Consider the following 19937-nt stretch of genomic DNA (forward strand, 5'->3'; position numbering starts at 1 on the left):
TTTCAGAGGCCTTTCCTCTGGACACTGATGACTAACGCTGATTTGTTCATCTGTGTGGCCATGCTGAATGGTTGATCTTTGTGCCTTTTGTGCTGGAACAGTTTTCCTATGCAACAGGGGAGTTTGAAATACTCCCTCTGTGTATTTTTCAAGTAAAGATTACTATCTAAATCACATTCTGAACATGGCTGCTACTCAGGATTTGATGCCGGATATTGAAGATTTTGTAAAGGCTAAAAAAATGCCAATTTTCACACGCAAAGTCAGCCTACTTCACTTTGTACTGCGAAGAACAGTTCTGTGACTGAAAACTGAAAGACTATCCATCCTTCCATCCATTTGCCACTTATCCTCACAAGGGGCGCGGGTAGTGCTGGAGCCTATTCCAGCTGTCAACAGGCAGGAGGCGGGGTACACCATGAACTGGTTGCCAGCAACTCACAGGGCACATAGAGACAAACAGCCGCGCTCAAAATCACACCTTGGGGGAATTTAGAGTCTCCAATTAATGTTGCACGTTTTTGGGATATGGTAGGAAACTGGAATGCTCGGAGAAAACCCACACAGGCAGGTCCTCAGAACTGTGGGACCAACGCTTTACAGCTGATCCACCGTGCCGCCACTTAAAGACTAAAAATTGCAAAATATCAGTCAACAGCTTCAGCGTAAAAGAGACTCGCTTGATCGAACCCATTTATGTTTTGTTCATAAACTGCCGCCTGTATTATTCTTACATTTACAAGGTAGGCCAATAAATGTTCCTTCTTTATAAATAGCTACTGTTTCAGTTTGCATGCTGTGATGAGATAGTTGAGGTTGGGGAGACTTCCAAATGGATTTGGAAATGTATGTAAAAGTAAACAAACTTCTAACACTTTGGTGACTGGTTAACACATCTGCCACACACCACTGAAGTCCTGGTTTCAAATCCAATCTTCCTATGTTCTCCTTGTCCCTGAATGGGTTTTCTCCAGATGCTCTGGTTTCCTTCTAAATTTAGGAAATATGCATGGTATCTTAACATTTTCAAGCTTTTTTTTTTTTTTTTTTTAATTCCAGACACAAACGGTATAAACAAGCAACTATTTGGAATCACATTCACACTGACGAACAATTTAAAGTCTTCATTTAACCTCCCAAACATGTTTTTGGGAGGTGGGAGGAAACTGGTGTGCCTAGAGAAAAACCATGCAGGCAGGAGGAGAACATGCAAAGTTCACAAGGACAAGGTCAGATTTGAACCCAGGTCCTTAGAACTGTGAAGCAATTTTTTTTAACCAAGGAACCAAAATTTAGGATTGATGGGTTCATATTGATTGTTCACATTGTGTGTTTGTTATCAGGAAGGTAATCAACCAAATTCCACAATGCTTTTTTTTTCATATACTGTATTTGTTTAGGGACTCAATTATTTTGACAGGTCAACAATTTTACCATGGTGAATATTGGTGTGCGATCTTTTCTGTCAACCTTTCTTACTGCTGTTTGTTTTTATCTTTGTTTTGGAATATTCTTTGACTCTTTCCCTCTCTGTTCCTCTCTTACGTGGACCAGTTGGAACCTTCCGAAACAAGAGTATGAGCTCTTCTTTATTGTGCTTACCCAAATCATTTAGTACCGTGGTTGTCTTCATAGACCACCCTTTCACACATTTGCACACATTAACCATTCATAGATTGTACTGACATTAAATACTTCTCTCAAAACAAACGCATTTGGTTTTTCATGTAAAACTGAAAAAGCGTCAATCTTTGGAAGAAGCTCTACTCATTTGCTCATACATCTACTCATTCAATTCTTTTTACAACAATATTTTGATGATATGCGCTATATTACCAAAACAATTCATGCACCTGGCTTGAATAATTTATGAAATTAAGTGAAATCCCATTCTTGATCAGTAGTGGTTAATATGACATGGGTCCACACTCTGCAGGATCCTTAAAGTCATAAGGGAAGGCTTTCCACATGGTTTCGAAGTGTCTTATGAGAATTTATGACCATTTTTTGAGGTCACACATGGATTTTAGAATAGTTGGATCAGTTTCTGCTCTAATTCCTTGTGTTCCATAGGGTTGAGGGCAGGATTGTGCAGGCCACTCAAGTTCATCCACATCATCCGTGTCTTTATGAACCTTAATTTGTGCACTGATGCACAGCTGTGTTCTCGTGAAATTAGAAATGCTAAAATCTTTTGGTGTGCTGAAATATTCTGAAGACAAACATTCAGAATTCCTTTTACTTGAACTCAAGAGCTAATATTTTGGACATTTCCAACAATTTGGATATGGCCCCTTCCTGACAGGACAGTGCAACAATGCATACATCAAGGTTCATAAAAACATTGGATGGGAGAATTTGATGGATATAAACTCACTTGGTATTCATTGTCCTGATCTCAATTCTATAGAACACTTTTGTAAGAATTAGAGCAGAGACTGAGAGCGAGGTCTTCTCGTCCAACATCACGGTGTAAGCTCATAAACTCATTCCTAAACGTTGCTGAAAGCCTTCCCACAAGAATTTAAGATGATATAACTGTAGAGCGTAGACAGATGACATATTAAACGCTACAGCTTAAGAATGGGATGTCACTTAAATTCATATTCAAGTCACATCAGTTGAGCGAATACTTTTGGCAATATAGGGTGTGTCTTTCATTTTGTAACTGAGTATTTCCCGTTTCTTCATGTAGAAGTTGCTGTGTCACAAAGTCAGGAGTCCTGTGGGCTGGACAGCGTGTGTCTCAACGGAGGCTACACCCCCAATACCTTTACCCTACACGGACTCGGGGCTATGCCTGGATCCCGAGCTGGAGTGGTGGGCAGCACTGATCTTCTGAAGGAGGGAGGCGTCGTGATGGGAGGTGATGATATCTCCCCTGCCCTGCTGACCCCCCATGGTGCCGCAGATCTGGGCACCAGCGTCGGAATGCGTCGTAACCTATCTGACGCAGCAGCGCTGGAGAAGATGATCATCTCTGAGCTGGTGCAGAGCAACCTGAGGCCTTCGGGTGACATTCCCGTCCCTCCAGAGCGCTACGGAAGCCTGGCAAGGCCTCATCATCTGGACAGAGCAGCCATCGCTCACACCGCTACGCTGACTCGCCATGCACAGCAATCCCAGGAGGGCTGGGCGGCCACCGTGCAGCCTACCAATCGACCCAATGCACAAGAGGGTTGGCCGCATTTGAGGCACCACTTACAAGGTGGGGAGACACATTCCACATCACAGGAACAAGATCATGGTACGGCTCCACGCCCACAAGATGGCTGGTCGCACGCATGCACTCCTGCAGATGCTGAATTGATGGGGGAGAGACTGCAGCTTCAAGGCACTCTAGGTCGTCGAGGGCTCCAGGAGAGACAACAAGCGCGTCCCCCCGATGTTCAAGCTCGGCCATACTCCACCCTCAGCCGCACCCCAGGCACCCTTTCCCGCCACCGCAACACAGCTGAGACGGGTGGGGGAACGGAAAAAGACAGGGAGCGAGACCGAGATCGTTACCGTGACAGACCCTTGCCGCCTCCACCTCCCCCACCCCCACAGGAGTCGGAGCCCTTGTACAAAGCTCTGGAGGAGCCACTTCTGATGAAAGCAAGGGAAGCCACTGTAGATGCCTGGCGAGGAGGTCAGGATAGGGAGAAGGATGAGAAATTTGTCCTGAAAAGAGATGGACTTATGGATGAGTGGAGGGGAGGGAAGAGAGTAAGGGAGGAATCTTTTAGCTCTCAAAAGAGAAATGAAGATATGGCTGAGTGGAGAGGTGGAATGGAGAGAGGAAGGGAGGAATCTCATCTCTTGGAGAAAAGAGATGGAAGGATGGATGCATGGAGAGGAGGAGTGGAGACAGACCGAGAAGAAACTTTCATTACTCAGAGAAAAGATTTTGGAATTGAGGGCTGGAGAGCTGGGATGGAGAGAGAGAATGACAGAGATGGTTGGAGAGCAGGAATTGAAAGAGAAAATGACAAACAGAAAGACAGAGCACTAGATGTGTGGTGTGGTGGCGTCGATGTAGACAGAGAGGAGTCTTTCTTATTTGAGGGCAATGACGTGGGTCTTGATGGAAGGAAAAGAGGAAAAGATAGAGGCTCTCTGAGGTACCATGGCAGCCGAGAGGATTCCGATGGCTTTACTCTGCCTTTGACCCCTGATCTTGACCTTGACCCTGACACCTCACCTCTATATGGCCAGGATTCAAACCCGTCGCCACTCTACCCCGGGGACCATCGATCACCACCCCTTGGTCTGTTCCCAAGGAGCTCGCCCCCAACTAACATCTTTGCTCCCCGGGACAGTAATTCTCCTCCCAACAATCTCTACTCGCGCCACTCTCCCCAAGTCTACAGCCGCAGTAGTTCCCCTCCCCGCTTTTACAGCCGCACCTCCCCTCCAACACTGTCCTATCCTGACAGTAGCCCCGAAGTTCCAGAACAGCTGAGCCCGAGCAGCCCACCCCAGCAGCCCACCCTGGAGCTGCCCTACAGCCTCGGGAGGCCCCCTCTTGGCCCACGGCCGAATCACTTGCAGACCTTTTATCAGCCACCACCGACGACGACTAACGGAGAGGCTCTATACACGTCTGAGCCCTCTTCGGAAGGAGACGATGGCCAGATGCAGCGGGTGACGAGCCTGTGACTAGGGCGGTGGTGATCGGGGCATAGAAACCAGGGAGGTGGACAAAAGCACAACCAACAGTGTTCAACCAATATAACGAAGATGATGATGTAATTCAATTGTCTGATGAAGGGAACGATGATGTCAGAGACCAGGAAGGCACCTCCCTGCTTCTATCTCCCAATCACCACGAGACTCCCCCTTGCCCCTTCTCATTTTTTGTTACTTTTCTAGAAGTGTGACTCATCCGTCATAACTCTTCCTGTGCTCTCCTTCTCCGAACCCTTTCCGTGTCTTCCCACTATACAGGTACTTTATTTCTTACTGGCCCATTGTCTGACTTTCTTTTGGTCCAGACTGGGTGTGGCCCCTCCTCGTAGCAAGAGAACAATGTCGTGATGGCTCAAAAGCACTTGTGTTACCAAAAAAACAAATCCTTTCAAAGAACACATGCATGACTTTCTAGTAGCTTTTACGAGGCCATACGTACTGTAAGAGGGGCGAGCTCAAGCGGAAGTGAAAGAATGTGTGTGTAACTTGATGACCATGCATGTGTAAGGTGTGTATGCGTGTGTGTGTGTATGTGTGTGAGAGAGAGAGAAAGAGAGAGAGAGAGAGAGAGAGCAAGAGTGGGGGCGTGAGTGTGTGTCTGTGTGTACACATATATATGTATATATGTGTGTGTATATATATACATGTATATATGACATATATATACGATATATATACTGCCGATATATATATATATATATATATATATATATATATATATATATATATATATATATATATAATATATATATATGCAAATCTTTTATGATGATGATTTAGGATTAATGTATCACAAATTAATGTATCACAGTGGACCATTTTATCAATGTCAATGAAGGTGGGCCTTACACACATGCCCTCCTTCTGATTTTCAACTTGTTCCATCACATCAAGACCAAAACCTGTTCTCCAGTCACCACTGACTGTTGGCAATGCAAGTTTGCAGCAGAGTTGTCATGGCAACAGAACTATTCGACTCCAGAGCAGATCATGTGAAACCTCAGAACTTTTTCTGCAACCCTTGATATCCTTGTACATATTACCCTGAAGTGTTCTAATTGTCTTGTATTGCTATTGAAGTTCGAGTAAATGTGAAATTAATCTTTGTTGTCCTGTCTCTGACTAGTGACGAGGGTTAGTCAGGAATCATATAAAGTAAAAATGTACAGGGACCCGATACAGCTAGTCAGTGTACCTTTTCATATTCACATTAGTCAGTGACAGATATTTGTGGAAATTGTGGACTATAAATATTAAAAACTACATTTTCATTATTTTGTCAATCTATACATTAGTGTGGTCAGCATTGGGCCTTCATCCACCTTACTATCAACATTATTTCATAGCGATTGTAGAAACCACAACTACAGTAGGATACAAATATGCAATATGGCAGCATAAAACTGTTCTGTAAATCATCTGAAACAATTTAGAATCTATTTATATCACATAATAAAACCATAAAATATTTAAATAAGACAAATAGATACCTTAAAAGGGATGATGATGATTCAATTTCACAACATGTTTTGTTCGTTTAACACGGCTTGCACTGACTAACCGGTTCGAGTCCTAGTCCAACGATCCATAGAATGTGTCAGTAAAATAGCAACACAAGGTTAAATGTAACAAATTAATGTTTGGGCTTATAATTAAAATCTTATTTGCTTGTCAAAAAAAATTGATTGGAGGGACAGTGGATGACTGGTTGGCACATCTGTTTCACAGATCTGAGGACCGTGGTTCAACTCTGGCTCGCGCCTCTGTGGAGTTTGCATGTTCTTCCTGTGCCTGTGTGGGCTTCCCCAGGTACTTCGGTCTCCTCTTCCATTTGAAAAAATACGTGGTAGATTGAATTGCCCATCAGTGTGAATGTGAATGTATTAATAGCAATATCAAATCAATTAAAGGATGGATGGAAAAGGTTTAAAATGAACACCTTTTGTCATCTAATACTTTCTTTCGGCTTGTCCCGTTAGGGGTCGCCACAGCATGTCATCTCAGATGAATGCTCATATTTGTTTGGCACAAACGCTGGATGTCCTTCCTGACGCAAGCCCTCTTGGGGAGTGAAGGCCCCAGTGAGAAACAAACTCTCGACTTTGGTTTACCAAACCAATGCTCTAAACACTGAGCTATGGGGCCTCTTATGTCATCTAATAGTATCCATCCATTCATTTTCTTTGCTGCGTATCCTCACGAGGGTCGCGGGGAGTACTGGAGCCTACCCCAGTTGTCAACGGGCAGGAGGCGGGGTAGACCATGAACTTGTTACTAGCCAATCGCAAGGCACATACAGACATACAGCCACACTCACGATCACACCTAGGGGCAATTTAGAGTGTCCAATTAATATTGCATGTTTTTGGGATCTGGGAGGAAACTGGAGTGCCGGGAGAAAACCCTCAGAGGCACGGGGAAAACATGCTAACTCCACACAGGTGGGGCCAGGATTGAACCTGGGTCCACAGAACTCTGAAACCAATGCTTTACAGCTGTGAGGCTCTAAACTATTTAGTGATTTATAGAACAGTAGCAGAACTTTCAAATCTCTTGTAAAGCTCAGTGGAACCCAATGTAAAGGCTTTAGAATTGGAGTAATATGCGTTCACCTCTTTGTTCTGGTCAGAATCTAAACTGCAGCATTTTGAATGAGCTGAAGGTGTTTAATGCTCTTTTGGGGGAAAACCCACGCAGGCACGGAGAGAACATGTAAACACCACGCAGGTGGGGCCAGGCTCAAACCTAGGTCCTCAGAACTGTGAGGCCAACGCTTTACCAGCTGATCCACTGTCTTGCCTCATCTAACGATGTCATAATAGTCATTATCACTTCACTGTAGTCTTCCAGGATAAATATGGATACATTCATTTTCTCTGCCACTTATCCTCACTAGGGTTGCAGATATGCTGGAGCAGGTGTAGTACAAACTGAACTGGTCGTCACTCAATCGCAATGTACGTATAGACAACCATTCACGCTGACATTCACACCTACGGGCAATTTAGAGCCTTCAGTTAAGGTGCCATGCATGTTTTTGGGATGTGGAAGGAAACTGCAGGCACCAAGAGAACATGCAAATTCCACATTGGCGAGACCGCATTTGAACCCGTCCACCGTCTCACCAGTGACAAAGTGAAAAAAAATCCATCTCTTGTCGAATCGTGGGCCTCTAGATTATCCCACCCAAGGAAAACACTGACAGAAGTCTTGATTTACGACGTGTCAATAATGTTATTCTCCCCTCGTGGGCACGTCCGTCGCAGGAACAGAACACAGTCTCGCAATCACCTGAAACTCTTACTCCTGAAGACTAAATTTCATGTAATGGGAGTATTAGTATCATGGTAAATCTACTAAATCAGTTTTATTTTTTGTTATGCCCACAACTGCACAAAAAAATGAGAGAAGTCAAACCTTTGGAGCAGGGGTGCTGAATGCGTTGATCGTGATCACGAGGCAGTTTCGATCGCAACGCCGTGCCAAGAAAAAAAGACAAAAAGGGAATGGGAGGCGGACAATTTTTTAACGATGTGTGTTTGCCTTATCGACCAGTGAAATGTGGAGCGACATTTTTGAACTTTTTATGGAAAATACGACACTGGCATTCCGCCGAAAAGCAAGCTGAGAATAAGTGAACCAACTAAAATCACAATTTTGGGACACAGCAGTCACTTTTCACACACACGAGAGTTCAACAGCGAAAGCCACCATTCGTTCCGGGTTCATCACATCATTGTTCACAAGAAGTCCTTCCAAGATGGAATGATGGTAAAAGGGGCATAGCGGACTCGTTGTCCCAACTTTTAAAATAAGGTGGAAATATCTTTAATAAAATCTCTGCAGCTGTAAAGGAGTAGTTACACAGCACTTTTAAGCCATGGCCGATGTGTGGAAGGACATCGGAGATTTTGAGTATTTCTCACTGGAGTTGGATGAATCCACTGACGTGAGTGGCAAAGCCCAGGTGTGCATTTTCATTTGTATGGTGTTTAGTGATCATCACTGTGAACTCGGTTACAAAAAATGTTTCAATTATGTTGTGTAATATTGGCTCATGCGGTTATGCAAGGCACACAAACATACATTTACACAGAGAATCCTCAATATAATTAAATTATTATAAATATAAATATATATATAAATTATAGATTATAAATAAATTAATTAAAATAAATGTTTTGCATTTCTGTAGTGGGTAGATCTTTCTAAAAAGTAGTCACCCGTGTCGATTGCGAGAGGTTGGATGCTTGAGTAGAGGGTAAAAAAATGTCTGGGCACCCCTGTTTTGGAGCATTGTTTTCTTGTAGAGAGGCATTAGATGAGCCAGAGACTGATGGGTTTATTTTTTACAGTTCACATTATCATATATAAAACTGTCAAATCATAATGACTGTTAATATATGCACCAAAAAAAAACATGAGTTTCAAAATTGCTAACTCTACTTTAGCAATATGAGCAAAATGGACGGTTATTGGAAAATCAGGAAATACAGTGAATGTTTGATTTTCAAAACAAAAGCTAATGCATTTAAATGACAACAAACGTGAATAAGTAAAAACCTTTAATAATTTGTGCAATCTCGATCTGTTATGTATTGTTATATATACATAGATCATAAAACATACTGTAAATGAGAACTATCCATTAATTTTTTTCAAGAGTCTCATTATTATTGTAGTCATTTCAACTCTTGACAAGATCAGTCGTGCCAGTATCATTTGTGAATTAACATTAAGTTCTATTTGAATACCTGCACTACACTGAAAAAACATGACTGTCATTACTTTGTGTCTTCAAATGAACATCGCCATTAATTAACAGCAAAGTTTGGACAGACACGGCCGACACCTCTGAATTACGGCTACCCCAAAAGAACATGTAAGGTGTTCTAGTCCATTGTTACAAAAACAACAACCTCAGACGCGCGTTGTTGCCATGACACCAAGACACTATTCAGAACACGCACTAACTCAATGTCATAATGACTTCCAAATTGTTATGACAGTGCAAAATGACTCACAATCGCTGTGCATTGTTTTGTCACATTCAGTATGTCACATTTTTTCCCACACACACACATTTCCAAAATACTGAGCCACAATATGTGGTAGGACTTCATAGGAAAAAAAAGTTTCAGTCTTCAGATTCACGAGAGCTCTTGGCTGGTGGATGGGGTTAGGGTTTACGCGTTTACGTTAGCACATGGGTGTCAAACTCAAGGCCTGGGGGCCAGATCTGGCCTGCCACATGATTTTATGTGGCCCGCGAAGGTAAATCACTCATCAACTTCCATGATTTTTGCTAAAAACTGTACCAAAATTTTAAATGGTCATATCATGAATGATAATAAGATATTGCAAGCATTTTTGTCTTACCAAAAGACAATATTACCCATTACCCTTGATTTCTGACTCCACAACTTGTTCTTAAATTTCATGTGCGAATATGATGAGGCGATTAAAGATTTTTATGGTTTCACAGTCATAAGCACCCTTTGAGGGAAACCGTAAATACAACGTGGCCTGTGACAAAAATGAGTTTGACATCACTTCTTTAGCAGATGCTGTGCTGCGCTAATAGGTGGTTATCCTGAGTCTCCATTGGAGACGGATTCAAGTTGGGTCTCTTAAACATGGATGAGATGTAGAAGGCCTGACAAGACACAAAAGATTTCAATTAAGAAGGGAACATGTACTGGAGCACCAGAAGAGCCAAGCAAACGAGGTAAACTCACCACCCAGTATGCAGTGAAGGCTCCAATTAAGTAGCCGAACACAACGTCCGATGGGTGGTGTCTGTTGTCAGTGACGCGGGTCAGACCTGTGTAGATGGCGAGCAGAAACAGGAAGAACTGCAGCACAGGTCTTAGCAGGCGAGCGTTGCGCCATGTCAACCGCGCTTGGAGGTAAAACTGCACCAGAAACAAACAGTCAGTGTGATGTAATACATGGCTCATGAATAGCAAGCTCACTATAGCATGACTGGACTGAATCCTTTTCCTGGACATTTTTATTTTTCAGGGCAACCGAAAAAAAAGCATCCAATCTAGATTTTAAAATCTTTGAGCTGTTTTCATTCAATGCGCATGCCAGTTGTGCAAAATACCGCGTTAACCCATCCTGCTAGGGTCAACTGACTGTGGTCGAGACACACAGGTGAGAAGTCTTCTCCGGGGCTGAGGTTGTCCTCCTTGGGGTTAACGCCCTTCTCTCATTGCACAGCTGAGCTGGGTTGCGGGAACAATAAAGCCACTAAGCACTGATTTACTGCTCGAATGGCTTTATTGGCTTCTCTGCCAATTCAACATCAACGTGTCCTCCCCTACTCTTCCCCAGTCACCCTCACCAAAAGTTTCACTCCTTTCCCCAGCGGGCACTCTTTTTTTTTTCTTTTTCACCCTCCGGCTGCACACACCTGTGCAGTCTCATCTTACTCACACATCGACGCACATGCCCACACACACTGAGCTTGTTGTCACAATACCCAAAACAACCGTGATAAACCCAAGAAAAGCATCTACATAAATAATTAACTAAACTGAAGCAAAACACCCTCACAACTACTCTAATGAACTCAAGAAAAGCCTGCATGCACGAACTTAGATAAAAACATCAACTTTGATATGCTTCCGTGCCTTCATGAGAGGCCCCATGAAAACAGCCAAAGAGCCGCATACAGCCCGAGAGCGGCGGGTTTACCACCCCTGTGCTCATCGGTTACTTTCAGTTAGTGTGAAAAAACAAGCATACACGAAATATCCCATAAACAATAAAAATAAGACCACTACAAACCACTCCTAACATTCCTAAGTTAAGACTTACAGTTAAGTATAAATGTAAGTAGTGTCAGAACATGCATTCTTAGACATCAGTACCTAAAAATGCAGCACATCGCATACAAACACACCCAGACAATAGAGGGGAGCAGCGAAGCAGCAAGTCGAGGTCATAGCCCTCCCCCAGAAAACAAAGCGACCTCTGTGTTTTTCATTTCTCCTTTCAGTACCCCCGGTTCACTCTATGCTGCTCACTGGCCTGGTGATGGCTCTGTATCTCATTCCTATTGACTATAAAACTGTGGTGGAAAACGGAGGACCATGCAGCAATGAATATCAAAAGTAATGGTTGTATACTTACAGCTAAATACAGCATTGTGTACATCGCAAAAGAGGCATGACCAGAGAAGAAGGATTTCCTAAATTGAAAGGAAAAAACGTTTAGAATAGCAACAATAAATACAATTCAGGATTATTAGATTTGTTTCATAGTGTCCAGGGTATGAAAAAGTGGTATGCTGGTGGTTGCATGAATGGATGCACATTTGTACTTTGTAAAGACTGCATTTCGAGTGCATTTAGTGTGACGTCTGTTTGCCAGCATGTACCTTTAAGAGGCAGGGCCTGGTGGGATGGCGTGTGACCTTAGCGAGTCTCCGTGTGAATGTCTGAGAGTGAAGTGTGACTAACAGCAGCTAGTGTGTGTATGCTCAGTGTTTTTGTTCTCGTGAAATTCAAGAAACGCATTGACGAATGTGGAGTTACATGTGAGCGTATTACAGTAACTATGCAGGGAAAAACAATATAAACAGATCACTTGAAAAAGCATGATATACTGCAGTTTGGGAGTGTCACACAATGGGGAAACAGTAGATGGCAGTAAACAGGGACAGACAGACAAATGAGTGGCTGGTAGCAGGTTGTATGGACAGATGGAAAGATAACACACACACACACACCTGGCCTCTTCTATAGAGCGGTGGTCAGTGTTGGGGCAGTTGACAGACTCCAAATAAGTTCCTTGCGTGCAGTTGAGTGAGATGTAGGTAACGCCACACACCGACAAGAAGTGCGGCCGCAGACGGCCAACGCTCAGCTTGGCCATGTTTGTCAGGGATTGGCCGATGCAGCAGCCAAACAGGAAGGCACCCAACTCCTTGTAGAGACAGGACACATACTTGTTCCTAACGAAGGCCTTGGTGCTGATGCCTAGTAAGCGCACACGGTAACATTCCCCGACAACGATCTGCGGGTGGACATACGGTCACAAGCAAAGTGTTATGAATGGAATTGCCAATGCACTAAAGTGCTTTTCCAGTGCACCACTCACTACGAGGCCCGTGATAAGGATGCCGGCAGCAATGAGTAATGTGTCTGGTATGACCTCTGAGAGCAGGTACGGGTAGGCAATGCTGGGGTCTCCACAGCTGAAGCCTCTTCTGTATGGTCTGACTGCTTTCAGCTCACTTGCAAAGAATGGGATGGAAACTGAGGGGGAGAGATGAAAGACTCAAACGCTGACACATTCACAACTTCATTGGACAACAAAATCATTAAGAGATCCACCTGAATTAAAATTGTTGGAAAATGAAATAAAAAATAAAAATGAGAAACCCACGAATGAAAACCAAAGCTGAAACATCAAAAGAAATGACTATGCAAATCATTGTTGAAACTGCATTTATGGCTATGACTGCAGAGCAGCCAATCTATATAAATTCACTTCCAGAACAATTATGTCTGAACAATTATGTCCATGGGTCCTCTCATGTGTCTTGCAATGATGTGAGGCTTCCCGTCAGGCCACTCTGTCATGAAGTCCCGACTGCTGGAGGGCTCCAGTGATAGATGCCTTTCTAGAACTTACTCCCATCTCCCGATTGCATCTGTGGAACTTACCCAGAGTGATCGTTGTGTTCTTCTTTAGCTCTCTCAGAAAGGCTATTCTCGCCGATTGCTCAGTTTGGCTGAATGGCCAGCTCTCGGAAAGGTTGTGGTTGTCCCATATGTCTTCGATTTAAGGATTATGGAGGGCACTGTGCTTTTAGAAACCTTAAGTGCATCACATTTTTTTCGTAACCTTGGGCAGAATTCTGTCTCTGAGCTCTTCAGGCAGTTCTTTTGACCTCATGATTCTCATTTACTGTGACATGCACTGTGAGTTCTAAGGTCTTATAGAGACAGATGCATGGCTTTCCTCAACAAGTCCAATCAGAATAATCAAGCACAACTGGATTCCAATGAAGGTATCGAACCACCTCAAGGATTATCAGAAGAAATGGACACCACCTGAGTTAAAAATGTTTCACAGCGAATCCTCTGAATACTTATGGCTTTGTGATCTTTTTAATAAATCTGCAAACATTTCAATGTCTATTTTCTGTCAATATGGGGTGCTGTGTATACATTTTTGCATTACAGAGGAGAAAACTCAACTTAGGATAAATGACAATTTTAAGGGTGTCTGAACACCACTGTGTGTGTCGGTTTCTGTGATATGGGCGGAATGGAGGGGCAACCAGTTAGATTGTTGACCTCATAGTTCTGAGGGCCGGGGTTCAAATCCCGGCCCAGCCAGTGTGGCGTCTGTATGTTCTCCTCGTGCCTGTGTGGGTTTTCTCCAGGCACTCCAGTTTCCCCCACACCCCAAAAACATGCATTAATTGGAGACTCTAAATTGCCCCTAGGTATCATTGTGAGTGTGAATGTTGTCTGTCTCCTTGTTCCCTGCGATTGGCTGGCAACTAGTTCAGGGTGTACCCCGCCCTAACAGCGAGGGTGATCTACCACTCCCGCAACCCTTGTGAGGATAAGCGGCTCGGAAAATGGATGGATACAGGCTTTCCAATAATTTGAATTTTAGCAATAGTGGGCACAAAAAAATCATAGTACAGCTTTAAATTAAAATATGGAATTTTTTCGGAAACTCCACATTTGCTGAGATGCCAAACAGCAAAGTGGAAACAACCTTATATTTATAAGCTCAGCATATTATTGACTTCCTCTTTTTATAAACCTGCGCTCAAGGAAAACATGCAAACTCCACAGGAGCAAGGCCAGATTTGAACCTGAGTCCTCAAAACTGTGAGGCAGATGTGCTAACCAGTTGCTCATTGTGCTTCTGATTCTATTTGATTTTATTTATTTTATGGGTTTCCTCTTGTACTTGTTTTCAGTTTACTATAATGTGGATGAAAATTATTATTGAGTACAAATATATATTTTGTTCATCAATCTATCCCAGTGCAGTGACGGGCAGAACAAGTAAATGTTCTTCTTCCGTTAGGTGGCAGAACTAAAGCTGCGGATCCACCTGTTGCCATTCATCCATCCATTTTATTAGGCGCTTATCCTCACAAGGATCGCGGGAGTGCCGGAGCCAACCCAGCTGTCAACGGGCAGGAGGCGGGGTACACCCTGAACGGTTTGCCAGCCAATCGCAGGGCATATCGAGACAAACAGCTGCACTAACAATCACACCTAGGGGCAATTTAGAGTGTCCAATTAATGTTGCATGTTTTTGGAATGTGGGAGGAAATTGGAGTGCCCGGAGAAAACCCACGCTGGCACAGGGAGAACATGCAAACTCCACACAGGCGGATCCGGGATTTAACCAGCTCTCCACCGTGCCGCCCTGTTGCCATTCATACAACAGAATTTCTTCCCAGATACACGACCAGCTTTTTGTTCAATGAAACAGGCCCAGATTTCACACGGACAGAATTGGTGAATAAATTGAGACAAGATCATCATCATTTAAGGAATCATACATTTTGGGACATTGATGTTGCGTGCTGTGTCGGGATGTTTTACAATTAAAAATGGGTGCCCTTGCTCAATAAAGACTGGGAAACACTGCCCTAGTGGTTGTCTCTGGAGAAACTCAGTCCTTAGACCAGAAGAGGAATGCGAAGGTCACTCCATGACTCCAGAGAGATTGAAGGAACTTGCAGAATTTTACTGTTTCTATACCCACGTTTTGAAAGTTTTTGGCCAGGACTGGCTGACAGTGTGAGAAGAGGACAGATGAGGAAGAAAGGGGGATTGTTTGTGACTTAACTTCAGCTCTCCTCTCGGAAACAAAAGAGTGAATACTGAAACAAATCAGAGCCAGTAGCAGCCTGACACTGCCTACAACAAGACGCCCCTCCCACAAGCTCTTATAGTCCCTCCCCTACCCGCACCATTTTCTGCCCCATAGTTTACACTGCACGCACATATTAGAGAACGCAAGACAGTAATGCACGACACATTGTGCACTACCTCTCCGGCCAGCAAGTGTTCACATTTACCGTCATGACATAACCTCTTCCTGTCACTCTGAGGGACAGTCTCACACACACACACACACACACACACACACACACACACACACACACACACACACACACACACACACCACACACACACACACACAAACACACACACACACACAAACACACACAAAACATATCATACACAAATTTATTTATAGCAAATATAATTCCCTGATTCCCCGCCGACATGGTTCTACCCTGAGAACAAGTGGTTGCTATGGAAACAAGACAATTCCCTGGGCAATGCACGGAGCAGCTGGCAGAGAGAGTCGGAGGGCGCGCATGGCTGTGAAATAAAAGCCTTACATGCACATGGAGGGAGGGAAAAAAGTTTTGTTGGATTTCTTTTCAGATTACAGCGTGCATGTGCAATATCACAAAAGAAAACCATGACGAATCGATCATTTTAATGACAAAAATGTGGCAACAACCTCCAGACCCCCAAGACCACAATCATTTAACGTCAAAATGTGTTTAAAATGTGGCTAAGGTTGATGTATGTTCAACTACACCATCAATTATTAAAAGTGCAAATAGTTTTCATTATTTTAAAATAATTAATCAACAATCGCACTTGTGCTCATCTACTTAAATGTGCAAAAAGCCTCACTGAAGTGTCAGTGTAGCCTAACTGGCGTTTTTAATTGTACAAATGTTTCCCAAACAGTGTGCTGCGGCGCATTTATATGTCATCAACTGCACCACAAGAAATAATCCACTTTCATTTCATTTGTATGAAAATTATTATCTACTTACTCCAAATTTTGTTTGTGGTCTCCAAATTTTCTGCAAATTAGGTATGCCATTTGCTGTGACATTTAGGCATAAGCAGAATTAAATATTCTTCCACCAGAAGGCATATGGTACATAATGAGTTGTAGAATGTTAACTATCCTTGTATTTCTTGTCTTAATAAACTCTGAGAAGGGTGAGCAAGTACGCACAGACACTTTGGGTATTACTAATAGGAATAGTGGTACAAGCAGTAGCATCGTCGTGCATCTGAATTGGCCTTTACAAAGTCCATCTCTTTGGAGGCCTGTTGTCCAATGTCACTTTTACTATTATGCTAATTACTTCAGTTCTAACTTTAAGATCTCTAAAAGTGCATTCTGTCACCAAAGTGGTGTTTCCTTGTTTAGGAAATTGGCACGTATAATACTTTTTGGGGCATGGACAGAAATGCTTCTATGAGATCTCCTCACATCAGTGATTTCCAACTAGTGAGCTGTCAGAGATCAATAGGTAGGGGGAGGGGGTGACAATTCCACTTTGTCTGAAAACTACTATTTACTAATGTATGTTCATCCAGCTATTCTAAGCAAACTAATTTCAAGTTCATTCACTCGGTAAAAAAATGGAATACTTGATATTTTGTTTAGTGTACGCTTTATAAGCTGTATACACGAAAGCCATAAGCACTTTGAAGCAAATCTACCACCATTATGTTGTCTTCAGAACAGGAAAAAAAAGTAAGCAAAACGTTTTAGTTGATTCATTTGTTCCCGTTGTTCTTCAGAAGTGGATAAGATGGATATTATATTTACCCAGTAATAGGCACAAGACGTCTGACACCACCAGAAGCTTCCTTGTGAATAAAGCGTGTCCAATTTGCGTCGGTTCATTGTCGGTGGTGTTCTCCATCCCCGCTGCTGCGTGTGCGGGCAGCGAGCCGCTCTTGGTGTGCACGCCTTTGGATCGGTTGGTTCGGGTCTCTGCGCTCACGTGGGCGCGCTGCGGCGCCGGTTGGCCCCGCATAACGAAACACGAGGCGAGCAACTATTCATCAGAAAGTTTCCAGAGGCTTTACTTTTGCCAGAAGCGTCACAAAGATACTGCTTTTTGACGCGGTTGAAGATGCGATGGCAAAACAAAGAATGCAAAACTCGTCAAGACGGCCAACACGAACTTGATGAACATCCTTCGCCTTCAAACTCTGCGCTGCTTGTGGTTTCCTTGTGATGTTTATCCCGACGGGCTAGATGCTGTAGCGCTTTATTCTTCTGAAGATCTGGGCTCAAATCCCGGCCCCGCCTGTTTGGAAAGTGCATGCCATCCCGTACCTGTACCCCGGACTATTCACATCATCACCAACTTTCAAAACTTTTCTGTCTGACTCCTTTCTAGGAAAAAATTAGAGGTGATGTCAATCAACGTCTATCATTTTGAGTTAGCCCCCGAAAGGGACAAGCCGAAAGAAACTTACTTACTTTTTTTATACAGTTCTGAGGACCGGGGTTCAAATCCTGTGTGGAGTTTGCATGTTCTACCCGTGCCTGCGTGAGTTTTCCACGGGCAGTCCGGTTTCCTCCCACACCCCAAAAACATGCATTAATTGGGCACTCTAAATTAGTGTGAGTGTGAATGGTTGTTTGTCTCCATGTGGGTTGCGATTGTCTGGGAACCAGTTCAGGGTGTACCCTGCCTCCTGCCCGTTGACAGCCTCGATAGGCTCCAGCAGGCCCGCGATCCTCGTGAGGATAAGCGGCTAAGAAAATGGGTGGACGGATATTTTAATTGCTTTCATGTCTCATTACAGCCCTTTGCTTTATTTTACACTTGCACGGCGGAAAACACGTGACTTAAATTATTTTGTTTGCGCACTTAATCAAGATGTTAAGTGTTTGAATCAATTCAATATGTAATTATGTTATGTGACCTCCTACATTTGAGGAAAGTGAGCTTATACGTCCGCTGGTTTCGTAATGCAGTTGTAGTGGTTTATCAGCTAGATGGCAGTCAAGCCTTCTTTTCTCCTTTGGTGAGTGCGTGGTACAATTTTTTTGTAAAACGCGCACTATTTTTTTAAAGGTTTTAAAGTGACAGTGGGAAAAAAGAATAATAGTGAGAAAAAAATTAAAATAAAATAAATTAATTAATAAGTAAGTAAGCAAATAAATAAATAGCACGAACACACATTGACGAAATTGCTGGACCCTTCATTAAGGGGTTGAACGTAAATCTTTAATAAAATGCATATCACCAAGCTACAAAGCTTGGTCATGAATATCCTTTGGACAAATGAGACAAAACGGAAGCTTTTTGGTAAGTCACCTCACCTCTGTTTAAAGATACAAAAAAGAAGGATCCAGAAAGAAGAGAACACAAGTTACTGCGAACCATGGAGGAAGCTCAGGTTCTGAGGCTGCTTTGCAGAATCCAGCAGAGCATGCCTTGAATCTCTGCTGGGAACAATAAAATCTATTTCTGCATTCTTGAGCAAAATGTAGTTTAAGCTTAGTTTCAGTCTTAGATCATGGGTCGCCCAACAGGAAAGGGTCACACTGCTAAGACCACCCTAGAATGATTAGGAAACAGTATAAGAATAATTATTGGCCGACTGTGCTAAAAACATAAGGAAATTTTCCACGCGGGTTGGAGCCACTCTAGTTCTGCAGAAAACAAGCCACTAAAATATATACAATAAGGGGTCATTTCAACAATGCAAGGTGATCAGTCCTGCTGCTACAAAGATAATTGTGCAAGTACTGCAAAGACTCCTCAAGCAATTGAGGGTTTCCAGTCATATGGTAATATTGAGAAGTAACAATAATGCAAATAACGTAAAGTGATTAAGTTATAAAAGTGAATTACCAGTCAGATATTTAAGAAGATACATAATGGGAAATGGAAAGAAGCTATTGAATGTCTGCTGTTTCTAGTGTGCTGTTTGATAGCACCAACCTGTGGAAGGAGAAAATGAATAACACTCCTGTTCATTTGGAAGAACCTCATTGTTATTAAATATCTGTCAAAGGCCCTTAAACACAATTTGGAAAAACCTGGGAGTTGGAGCAGTTTGAGTCAACATGCTTGTCATTGTCACAATGCCAATAAAGACATTATTTTATTCTTGGCGAAAAAGGTACACAGAAATTGTGTGATTGCAGAGGATGTGTGACAAAATAATCCAGGTAAATTAGGGATCCCCCCCCCCTTTTCCAGCCCAGTTTCATTATTTTAGTTTGCTTTTTAAATTACTGTACATTGGACCACAGGTGGACAAGAAGTCAGTCACATTTCTGAGGTTGTGGGTTTGAGTCCAGACTCCAGCCAGACTGTGAAGTTTGCATATTCTCGCTGTGCTTGGAGCGTTTTTGTCGGATACTCCAACTTCCTCCTACATTAAAAAAACAACAAAAAACATTCAAGACTAAATTGACTCTGAATA

General features: G+C 42.9%; 2 protein-coding genes across 4 annotated transcripts in view; one reads left to right on the forward strand and one right to left on the reverse strand.

Moving 5' to 3' along the window:
• LOC133505917 (adhesion G protein-coupled receptor L1-like) overlaps positions 1-5252 on the forward strand; it is a 32558-nt gene extending 27306 nt beyond the window's left edge. The window contains exons 24-25 of the mRNA XM_061829466.1: positions 1555-1575; positions 2696-5252. Coding sequence (XP_061685450.1) covers positions 1555-1575; positions 2696-4641 — 1967 coding nt within the window. The 3' untranslated portion in view covers positions 4642-5252. The remainder of the gene's footprint in view (positions 1-1554; positions 1576-2695) is intronic.
• Positions 5253-9018: 3766 nt separating this feature from the next.
• Positions 9019-17611, reverse strand: LOC133506071 (phospholipid phosphatase 3-like). Of its 3 annotated transcripts, none has more exons than XM_061829809.1 (6): positions 17314-17611; positions 12835-12938; positions 12410-12696; positions 11812-11869; positions 10410-10586; positions 9019-10327 (listed from the first exon to the last, which is right to left on the reverse strand). In XM_061829809.1, exons 1-6 carry the CDS (start codon positions 17522-17524, stop codon positions 10229-10231), a joined length of 936 nt encoding a protein of 311 aa, XP_061685793.1. In that variant the 5' UTR covers positions 17525-17611; the 3' UTR covers positions 9019-10228. The 3 variants fall into 3 exon arrangements, with proteins under 3 accessions (XP_061685793.1, XP_061685794.1, XP_061685792.1); XM_061829810.1 differs by having other exon boundaries at positions 12410-12606; positions 17314-17610; XM_061829808.1 differs by having other exon boundaries at positions 12781-12938; positions 17314-17606.
• Positions 17612-19937: the final 2326 nt, after the last annotated feature.

The sequence above is a fragment of the Syngnathoides biaculeatus genome, chromosome 9 (genome assembly GCF_019802595.1).
Source record: "Syngnathoides biaculeatus isolate LvHL_M chromosome 9, ASM1980259v1, whole genome shotgun sequence".
Classification (NCBI taxonomy): domain Eukaryota; kingdom Metazoa; phylum Chordata; class Actinopteri; order Syngnathiformes; family Syngnathidae; genus Syngnathoides; species Syngnathoides biaculeatus.

Bases quoted from the DNA above. Each gene is read 5' to 3' on its own strand.
- LOC133506071 (XM_061829808.1), bottom strand. From the start codon at position 17,524: ATGCGGGGCCAACCGGCGCCGCAGCGCGCCCACGTGAGCGCAGAGACC. The intron at 11,870-12,409 runs GTGTGTGTGTGT...CTTTCAATTTAG, and splicing joins CGCTCTATAGAAGAGGCCAG to GAAATCCTTCTTCTCTGGTC. The intron at 10,587-11,811 runs GTAAGTATACAA...TTTCTGGTGCAG, and splicing joins ACACAATGCTGTATTTAGCT to TTTTACCTCCAAGCGCGGTT.